Here is a 10,294-nt window from a genome sequence, read left to right on the forward strand (position 1 = left end):
CTGTTTCCCACAACCCAAACACAAAGCCTCCATCTCTGGAGCTGTATCTGGGGAGAGCAGGCCAGCTGAGAGCAGAAGTTAAAGGAACAAGGATACAAAATTCAGGAATTAGGGTTTGAAAATGGTTTAAATTTCAGATTCTTTGAGACACATTTTTTTTCCCTGTCAAAATTACTAATTTTTCTAAAAATCAGCTGAAAAAACTGTCATAATTTGATATCAAGACAACTTACCTGATGCTGTCTGACACAAATGTCCAAGAAATGATAAAAAATACACACGAGAAAAAGATCACACAGAGCAGAGAAAAAATCCTGGGTGTTTTCAGCACCATTATCAAGACCTAAATGTTCAGTAAAATGTAGGGCATGTTTGCAGCTCTATGCCCTGATGTTCACCTGATCACCTGTCGCAAGGAGTGATTGTAGGGCTGGGCGTGAGTTCAGTTTTATGGTACGGTGACTGGGAAAAGGTGGGAGCTTCACACACACACACACACACACACACACACACAATCTTTCACAACAGTGTCCTTTATTGCACAACAAGGAAGTCATACACAAGGATCATCGCATAATGAGTAATTCTTACACACTAGGAGAGGGTAGTATTGTTTTAAAAACAGGCATGATTAAAAACACACACACAGTTCTTGATTTAAAATATCGAAGTTAAAGGAACAACAGTCCTTTATCCCCTTTAGTCCTTGTTTGCATATGCATAGAAAATCCTTTCTCTGGTTTGGAAAAGGTGGAGCTGCTTTGGTTTAATGTGGTTACACATTGTGGCAACAAGAAAGAACACAATCAAAGTACGTGGTATTAAAGCATGAATTAAAGCTGTTTGGACGAGAGGTTGGTGAAGCTGTGCCGAACACTGCATACGTTAGCGATGTGCTGCAGTGATCCTTAAAGAAGAGCTCGCAGTCAGAGGCAGGATGGCATACAAAGAAGATTCAGATGGAGTAGAGCCTGAGCTGCTCCTCCATGTCGCCCTCTGAAACCTCCCCAAATGTCTCCTTGTTATCTTTCAGGAGTTTAAAGATGGCTGCCAGTTGGTCACGCTGCACCCTGGAAAGACAAATAAACACAGACGTGTTTGGTTAGTAAACATGAAAAATGATCCACCGTAAAAGGCAGGAGTGGCTTTGTAAATTTATTTAACCAGGCTAAGAAGGCAGAGGCAGCTTCTTATACAGTCTGAAAAAAAGGGAAAAAAGCCCTAACTTTTTATAAAGTTATACTTTAGGCTCTAAATTTTTAATCTGAAAAGACAGGATGGCAGATTGAGAGGAAGACAGATGAAGTTGGGAGTAACAAGCTGGAGAGAGGCCCATAGGGCAGCACTTGGCACCCCTCCCCCCAACACCAAAACTTATCAGGAAAATATCCACCTGTAGCTTCTTTTTGTCAGTTTATTAGCAAATGTCAGAGATTAAGAACTGATTTATACATAACATCTGTTTCTTGAGTGTTAAAACATGGCCGTCTTTGACTCTGAGTCCACATAAGCAACTTTTTGCAACACAAACCGACAGCACAGGCATCAAAATAGAGCTCCAGCGTGTGAGTTCACATTGCATAATTAGAGGCGCAGAGAAAACTGTAATTTTTGCTCATCATCATCATACTCAGCTTTACTGTCGTTACAACACTGACGTAGAAAGCAGACAAGGTAGTCATTCACACACCCTGGCAAGTCAAACAAAAGCCAACCTCCGCTGCATATGGTCTGTCTACTTTTGGTTCAGCATTATCTCAGCACTGCAGAATCTCCACTGCTGTAAATACTGATTTTTCCACAGTGTCTGCATCAAGCAGCAGCCTCCTGTCTGGAAATGTAAAGCTGATGCAGAGCTGCCGAAAGCAGCTCAATAGCTCCCTATACAGCATCTGTCATTGAAAAGTGGTTATGCATTTGTAGCAGTGCTTACCTCTGTTCATTCAGCTATTGTTCTTAAAATAACTAATGCAACCACTCTTGTAGAGTAGCTAGTGCTTTGGAATTAAGCATAACTGTGCAAACTGGTTACCTACAGCTAAATGTGCCAGTGATTTCTGCAACTGTTGATGTATGAAAAGAGCCATCGAGAGCACCCCTTAATTTAATTTTACAATAACTGAAATATTAGCCCATTATATACGTCCTTAATGATAAACTGAAGGCATTTTCTAGAGGCATTCTCGGCTGAAAGTCACCAGTTAACAGGGTCACACTTTACACTGAAACACCAATGAGCCATTAAATGCGACTTCTGCATCCAACCTTGGTTAGCCATGTTCAAACTCCAACAAGTTGTTATAACTGTGGATATTCTGAGTCCAGTTTTCAGTGAGTTAAGATAATGAAAAAGTTGTTTTGCTGCACGGTGGCACAACGGGTAGCCCTGCAGCCTCACAGCAAGAAGGTCACCGGTTCGATTCCCGGCTTGGCCGGTGGGCCTTTCTGTGTGGTGTTTGCATGTTCTTCCCATGCATATGCGGGTTCTCCGGGTGATCCAGCTTCCTCTCACAGTCCAAACACATGCTCATCAGCTTAATTGAACAGTGTGAGCATGTGCATTAATGGTTGTCTGTCTGTGTGTCAGCCCTGCAATTGGCTGGCAACCAGTCCAGGGTGTACCCTTCCTCTCGCCCAATGACAGTTGGGATAGGCTCCAGCCACCCGCGACCCTGAACAAGATAAGCGGTTAAGAAAATGGATGGGTGGGTTTTGGACCCAGGGAATTGACCAAATATGACACATAAGACTCAATATGGGGAGTAACAATCAAGAGAAGTTGAAATTACAATAAACAGAAACAGATTGCATGTTTACAGTAAAACTAGATTATAATCCAACACATATATGAAATCACAGAAAAGGTTTTAAATAGCACTTGATAACACATTAAAGATTCTGTTCAGAATTTAATATCAACTCTCTGATTTTTAGTCCAAACACCAATCTCACCCTGGCCATTTCTCCTCCTGATTTATTTATTTTTTGATAATGTAACTCTCTTTCACAGAGTGTGGACTTCTAGTTGACCCTTTGGTTTTACAAAGATGACCTCTTCAGCACAAAGTCCCAGGTCTGTGTCACACTGACTCCTCCTTGTGGCAGCACGAGGGGAGACGCCTCAGAGGATTAACTAACACCTTCCTGTCAGAGGTGATGACCTCAGGCCCAATCAACACCTGCTGTGACACCTGAAAGTCACACTTCTAAAGTGGAATAACAGGGCAGCAGGGGGTTAGGATCAGAGTGGGATCAGGTCAGCAGTGTGGCGCCATGCTGGTGTATCACGGCCACCTGCTGAGAGCTGAGGAGGCAAAAACCACAGCTGACGGCGCAAAAGTGACAGAAGATGTTGGGATGTTTGTCACACTGCGACTACATGTGAGGGGAGAATTAATACACCTCATGTTAGTTCAGTTTTCAGGCATTGCAGTAAAATAGCAGTGTGTGCAGATTCACTTGGGAATAACAGAATATTCATCTGTAAAGAGACTCCTTTATCCACAAAGAGGAACCAAAGAGAGAAGAGTGAGTGCGTCTTTAAATCTCGTGTCATTCAGCCTTTAGACGGTGCTTGGCAGAGACTTAATCTGGCCTTATTCAGACCGACCCAACCGGGACCGACTGATACAGCAGGTGAACCTGGGTGATGCCAAACACACACAAACCCACGTGAAGACAGTGGAGAGGAGATTAGAAAGAGGTGGAACAGGTACACAGATAAAGGGGACTGAAAACATTGAGAGTGAGGAAGTTTGAATTTAGATTTCCACTTTTTGATGAAAAACTGCTTTAAATGACTTCTCTTATTACTTTTTTTCTTGGATTTGATAAAGGAGGGCATCTTTGGTGATCTATTTAAAAGCGACACAGAATTTTTCAAAAGAGGCGGTCACAAAGTGCTTCAAAATAAAAGATAGATGAATAAATATTAATGATACAGATTAAACAAGGTCCCAGTCTCACAGCCAGCAAACCCTGGTCAGATAACCTCAGACTCAGTTAAATGGCTTCAGCAGCTCTTTGACATAAGCAGGAGTTTGGCCCAGGCAGCACTGGATCCCAAAACTGATGGGAAGCCAGACATGAAGAAAGATTTAACGCAAGATCTTTCTACCCACCTCTGCTCCTCCTCCAGCTCCTCCTTTGACATCATCATTTCCAAGTGGTGGGATCGTGCCTTTCCAGGGACGTACTTCAAGGAATCGATTTCACTGAAGTCTTCTTCATCTGATTACGTAAAACAAACAGTGAAACTTCTATTCGAGCTCAATGTTCTCTGTACATTACATGAATTCAAAGAGTATAAAAGTGCTTACTGTCAACGTCTGGGCCCTCTGTGGCTCCTTCAGTCTGTGTGGGAGAGAAAGCACATTCAAGGAGCTGTAGGGGCATCGAACCACCATTTTTACCAACTGGGAGCATTATCGTGCTTGTTTTTACACAAGTCTGGATTAGAGTCGGCTGCACGAACAATTATCTCTTGGGAAAGCTCCAAACTAATCAATTCAACCGCTTGTGTTGCCTGTTTTTCTCACCTCGCCTAGATGATAATCTGCTAGTACAGGGGTCGGGGGTTTAAAAACAAAAGCATTTGTTTCATAGCTTTCTCCTTTAAGGTGCATTTTTAACCCCTGTTTCTTTCCTGTTTGGTACACTCTTTGGTGTCCTGCTCGGGGGGCTAAAAACAACGCAGATAGGGTCACTCTCTAGGTATTTGGCATGCCCTGAGGATAACAGTTTCAGTGGCTCACTTAATGTTACAAACTTAATGGGATATTATGACATTTAAAGAGTGTGTAATGAAATGTTGAATCTATTTGAGCAAAATTTGGCCAAATCTACCAAGACATTGAAATACTAGCTGGTAGGCTTTGTATGAAGTAGCTTAAAAACGATGATGGTGTGCTATGGAAGTGATAAAATATCAAAATTTAGCAGACTGAACAACCCCAAAGTTTGCAGTGCAGTTCCATCAAGATCACACCAAACATTAAATGTTGTAGCACATAAATGCACCAGTTACTTATCAAACAATTCAAGATAATGTTCTGGTATGACATTTCTTCCTTGCCTTCTTGATATTAATAAAATTAAAATGCAGCATCTTCATTTATTTATTTTTACAATTAAAATGTACTTTTTATTGAGTGATTAGTGTTCCCTTACCTCTGGGTAACAAGGAGTCGTTTAAGCAGATTGGGTGTATAATGTCAATAAACAAACAAACAAACTCCTCGTGTGTACAGAGAGTAAGAGGGAGACTTACCGACAGCACTGATTTTACTACATCCCAGTGATCGTGGTGTGCGCTAATGTCACACCAGTCCTCTTTCGCCGCCTCCTCCGCCTCCTCCTTCTTCTCCGGTATGTGGCCGTTCATCTTCGGCTCTGCCTGGTCTAATCCCCCGGTGGAACCTTGTCCGGAGGATCGTCGCGAGTTTGCAGAGTCGGCTTTGGACGAGGAGCTGTTAAGGAACGACGATGCAATAACAAGTGCGAGAAGTGTAAAAATGGCGGCAGATAAAACAAAAGTGAAATCCATGATCTATTATATCGAGTATTATTGTTCCTCTAGTGTTTCTACTGCCTGCCGCTGCCCATTCCGCAGCTTGCAATAATCTTCCACAGACATCAACACTAACTGGCAGCGTTTAAGGGATATGGTACAATCTCCTGTCCGAGCATGACGTCACATCCTTCGGCCACGCCTCCAAGTCCACCGAGTACACCTCTACATCCCTGTACATCTCCTGAGAATTTCGGTTCTGTTTCACGAGCCGGATTATTTGACTCGATTCAGCAGACATGATCGGTTTTATTTGCAACTGTGGGCATCATTCATTTAAATCACTCCTGACTTGAAAAGTCAGTTAATACACAAACTACTTGATGTGTTCTTGTAATTTCTCAATTAATGTGCCAATCATTGAGTATAACTCCATCTTTTTGCAACGACAAGACTGTTTCCACCTCAATCCTTCAAATATTTAATTTCAAAAACTGCTGAGACCGGTTCCTTTTGGCTTTAATCATAACTTTATTTCCACGTTATATACTCTCAACACCTTGTTTTGCACTTACGATAAAATTTTAAGTCAGATGACCTTTTTAATATCTCTGCACACCACAAAATAATATGAGTGATTATATGCTAAAGAAGCAAACCTTCAGATTGAAGGAGGGTTCAGAAAGTAGACTCACTCTCCAACAGCACATCACCATGCCGGACAGCTCAGGTGCTGCAACGTGCTCAGCTCTCCACTTTTTAATCTCATCAACTGTGAGTGTCTCACACATAGTAGAGGTAGTAATGGTTTGTGACAGGACCCGTGTTCTCCAAAGGCAGGCAGCTGCTTTCATGTAAGTATCACTTACTCAGGTAACTTTTACCTTTGATTTTAAAGTAGTAGTAGTTTTAGACTCCATGCTTTTAATGAAAAAATAAATTAAAAAAAAAAAAAAAAAGTTAAATGATGAAACGTTCACCTCCAAATTAAGACAAAGATGTTTATTTGCATTCACCTGAAGCACTTACAGACAGTTGAGAGGTTCACAGAGGAATGCAATACACAAATTATTTACTAGGCAGTCTGGGCTGCCTTTTTTTAAACCTTCACCTGGAGTCACACTGGACCCATTAAAAAAAGAGCAGTTATAAACAGTGGATAAACCACAGAGGAAGGACAGAGGACAGAGAAAAGGAGCAGAGAGGAAAAAGGAAGGAGAGAATCTGTACAGCACATGGAGGGAAGGAGAAGGTCACAAGACAGGAGAAGATGGTTGATCTGTCACACCTGTGAGCTTACAAACCGGCAAACAGCAGCGGAGGGTCGAGCCCCGGTACAGCGCCGGGCACTCAGCACCGCAACACGCCACACCATGTCACCACCGCACTGCACCGCATCTTAACAGCTAACCAGCATTACTCAACTGCTACACAACTGCGCCTAGTGCACAAAAGATACACAAGAAAGAGGGTTAGAGTCATAGGAAAGCAACTTTAACCAGACAGAAAAAAATGACTAAAGAGAACGCTTTCCTGCTGGATTAGCACGTCAAAAATTGAATGGAGCTGAGATATTGTAATGTTTTACTGTACAGCAAGCCTTTTTTCAAACATGAGTGGTATAATGTAGCACTCAAGGCTGTAAACATCCAAACATGACGACCTTTCCTGCATCAAATCTGCACATTACTTTCACTTCCATCTACAAATCATACAGAAGAAAGGATCTGATGAAAGAAATCTACGATCATTGAAAAAAGGATTTATTAACAGATACAAATGTAATTTAATTGAAAAAAAGAAGCCTTACATATCCCTTTCAAAAAACTTCACAAAGATCACATCAAAACTTACAGAATTTGATCAGAAAAAATTCTCAAATTAACATTTAAAACATTTTTAGACTAAGCCTCATTAACCTTTCAGTCTGCTTTCAGTCGAAATAGTGGAGTCCACTTGCTCAGTGTGAGACTCTTCTTGACGTCCCGCGTTAGGCTCAATCATCCGAGATCTGGAAGGAAAGACAGGGCTGAATTAACAAGAGCTTAACAAAGTGCATCCACTTTATTTCCTGTAGCTGACTCAGATATACTCAAAGCACTTTTACTCCCCTGACTTAACATTTTCAAATCCTGCCTTTCTTGGACATACATCTCTGTGTATTATACCGAACATTTCTATTTATTTTCACATTTGTTAAGAAAGTTCTGACCCCTCCACCTGTAACAGTAGCCTTAATAAAATTTGTACACTCGGGCATATTTGAAAAACAAACCTCGGGTCCGTTCCCTTTGTGAGAGGCGGAGGGAAACCACAGGCACGGGAACAGTGCTCAGCGCATCAGCCTGTGATTCCCGAGAACGTACCTCACCACACCACCTCAAACACCAACTGACAGCCCGAACCACCGCCATGACGACCTGCTCCATAGCAACCACCGTTGCCTTGGTGACCTGCTCCTTAGCAACTGCCATCGCTCTCAGCAACAGGCAGGTCACATGGGCGGGTCACATACTAACTGCTCTCACACTGCCACACCCCCATCTCCTCCTTCTCCTCCTCTCTTTGCAAACAGGTCTCAGCAGCTTGGAGGAAAGAATTCCACATTTAGGTGAACGTTTTGAGTAAAGCACCCATGTCACAACCACCCTCCCTCCCAGATCTAAAAGTAAGATCATTACCCTTATTTAAAAACTTTATCTGGTCATATCAACCCAAACATACCCTCGCCTGTGTGTGCTTTATATTGACTGAGGCAATGTAGAGCACACACAGTGCAGGGACTGTGGTTTGATATCTACACATTCATGATTCTGCAGACTCTGATGTTTGTACTGAAGCATCAAGGCTGCAGAATGCTAACACAGCTATGGTGTAAACACTTATCAGGATCCCCTTTCTCCCCTAAATACCGTCATGCCGTGTCCATGTCTAGATTAGGACTCTTCCCCGTTGTCCTCTGGAGACTTAGGTCTACTTTTGGATTTGGACCGGGACCTGGACCTGGATTTGGACCCTCTGTTGGAAGGTGGGGTTCTACTCCTTGACTTGGACCTGGAACCAGACCGAGACCTGGAGGGGGACTTCGACTTGCTGCGTCTGGGGGTTCTGGACTTCGACTTTGATTTGGACTTGGATCGAGACCTGGAGTAGGAGCGAGACCTGGAGCGGCTGTAGTGGTGACGGCTCCTAGATCTGGAACGGCTTCGACTCCTTGAGCGGCTGCGACTGCGTCTTCTGCGGCGGGGGCTGGCTGACCGGCTGTGGATTGAAAATCAAAGAGTGATGTCACTGGACTGTTTCATATTTTGGTTGAGTTTACATCCAATCCATTAACAGTAAAGGACTTCATGAAATCTAAAAAGGGAGAAACAGGTTTCACTAAATAAACACAACCTTATTGGATTATTCATTACATTTATGATAAAAATTGACGGAAATGTATATTTCTATTCTCATAACTTTCATGTTGATAGAATTTATATCCAATAATTAATGTTTTCATTTAAGATCCAATAACACAAAAACAGAGAACACAAAAAGAAACAAAGATGACCCATTTCAAACTTTCATAAGTTTGCACACCATGTGCTCCTATATCCAACAGCAAGTTTAGCTCAGGAGTTGTCAGCCAGGCCCTAGGGACACCAGCATTACCTCCTACTTCTGCGCCCATACCCTCCATATCTGCGTGGTGGGGCCCCTCTCCGGCCGTACATGGAGTCTGGAGGTCTTCCGTATCGGGCCATCTGCACCCTGAGCTCCCGCCCGTCCAGCAGCGCGCCATCCATTGCGTCCATCGCGTCCTCTGCGTCGCGCTTATCGAGGAACCGCACGAAAGCAAAACCACGGCTCTCCTTCGTGTACCTGTCCCGAGGAATATACACATCTCCCACGCGGCCGTACTTCTCAAAAACCCGTCGCAGAGTCTCCGGTGAAGTTCGGTAAGTCAGGTTATCCACTTTCAGGGAGGTCATCCCCTCGACGTCTGGTGGCGGCCTTCCGTAGCTCATTTTGTACGATCTTAGCAACAAAGCTTGTCGCTACGGACGAAAACTGCTGCGTCCCTTCGTTTGCTAACGAGGTAACCGTTGCGCTTAAACACTTATCTGTACCATAAACTCAAATTCTAAGTGTATTCTCTTAAGTTCTGCTCCGCACGTCGTTCGTATTGCGCTGCTTTCACGTGAAATGGCGGCAATAAAGCTTCCCTTTCCCCCTAGCTTAGCGCCAGTGTTGGCCTCCTTCGATTGGCTGCTTATCTGCTCAAGTCATACAAGCAACCGTTACACTGCCGCCTGCCGACAGGGAGGTGATAGACACACGAATGCCTGGCCACTCTTTTTCCTTTGTTCCAGTGATGGGAAATCATGCTCTTCTATGTGATCCGATTCTTTTGACTCGGTTCACTTAAAAAAAATCCAACATTTTCGGCTTCATGATGGCACCCCCTTTTTATTGCTTAAATTATTCCAATATAAATAAAACGCAGAATTATGTGTATAATGACTTACTAATTCAAAAGAAATAAATCATATCGGATCCCAATTAGGAGCCGGCTCCCATCGTTCATCTCAAAGAGTCGACTCTAAGAGCCGGAACGTTCGCATCGACACATCACGACTTTGTTCTATTTAGTTATTTGTACTGGTCATTTTTCATGATTAAACTGTTATTCTAAAAGTTTTAAAGAACTAATCTAGTTTTGATTCCAGTTTGTTTCTTTTACAGTCAGTTTGAGGAATTTGACTCTACTTGTTGCGAAAAAAAAGCTGCATCACAAGT

General features: G+C 42.9%; 2 protein-coding genes across 7 annotated transcripts; both read right to left on the reverse strand.

Annotated features, from left to right (window-relative positions):
• Nucleotides 1–551: 551 nt before the first annotated feature.
• mxra7 (matrix-remodelling associated 7) lies at nucleotides 552–5,701 on the reverse strand. The gene is made up of 4 exons (XM_074663026.1): nucleotides 5,270–5,701; nucleotides 4,320–4,353; nucleotides 4,122–4,230; nucleotides 552–1,070 (listed from the first exon to the last, which is right to left on the reverse strand). The coding sequence occupies exons 1-4, from the start codon at nucleotides 5,543–5,545 to the stop codon at nucleotides 956–958; spliced, it is 534 nt and encodes a 177-aa protein (XP_074519127.1). The 5' UTR covers nucleotides 5,546–5,701; the 3' UTR covers nucleotides 552–955.
• An 812-nt stretch (nucleotides 5,702–6,513) lies between these two features.
• srsf2a (serine and arginine rich splicing factor 2a) lies at nucleotides 6,514–10,292 on the reverse strand. 6 transcript variants are annotated; one of them, XR_012597496.1, is made up of 4 exons: nucleotides 9,167–10,291; nucleotides 8,422–8,770; nucleotides 7,429–7,520; nucleotides 6,517–6,950 (listed from the first exon to the last, which is right to left on the reverse strand). XR_012597496.1 is itself a non-coding variant. In XM_074663024.1 (3 exons), the coding sequence occupies exons 1-2, from the start codon at nucleotides 9,520–9,522 to the stop codon at nucleotides 8,446–8,448; spliced, it is 681 nt and encodes a 226-aa protein (XP_074519125.1). In that variant the 5' UTR covers nucleotides 9,523–10,292; the 3' UTR covers nucleotides 6,514–8,094; nucleotides 8,422–8,445. The 6 variants fall into 6 exon arrangements, 4 of the variants coding, with proteins under 4 accessions (XP_074519125.1, XP_074519123.1, XP_074519122.1 ...); XM_074663024.1 differs by having other exon boundaries at nucleotides 6,514–8,094; nucleotides 9,167–10,292; XM_074663022.1 differs by having other exon boundaries at nucleotides 6,514–7,520.
• Between the last annotated feature and the right edge of the window lie 2 nt (nucleotides 10,293–10,294).

The sequence above is a fragment of the Halichoeres trimaculatus genome, unplaced genomic scaffold, assembly GCF_033239565.1.
Source record: "Halichoeres trimaculatus isolate MK-OKI-2021-1 unplaced genomic scaffold, fHalTri1.1 fHalTri1_scaffold_23, whole genome shotgun sequence".
NCBI lineage: Eukaryota > Metazoa > Chordata > Actinopteri > Labriformes > Labridae > Halichoeres > Halichoeres trimaculatus.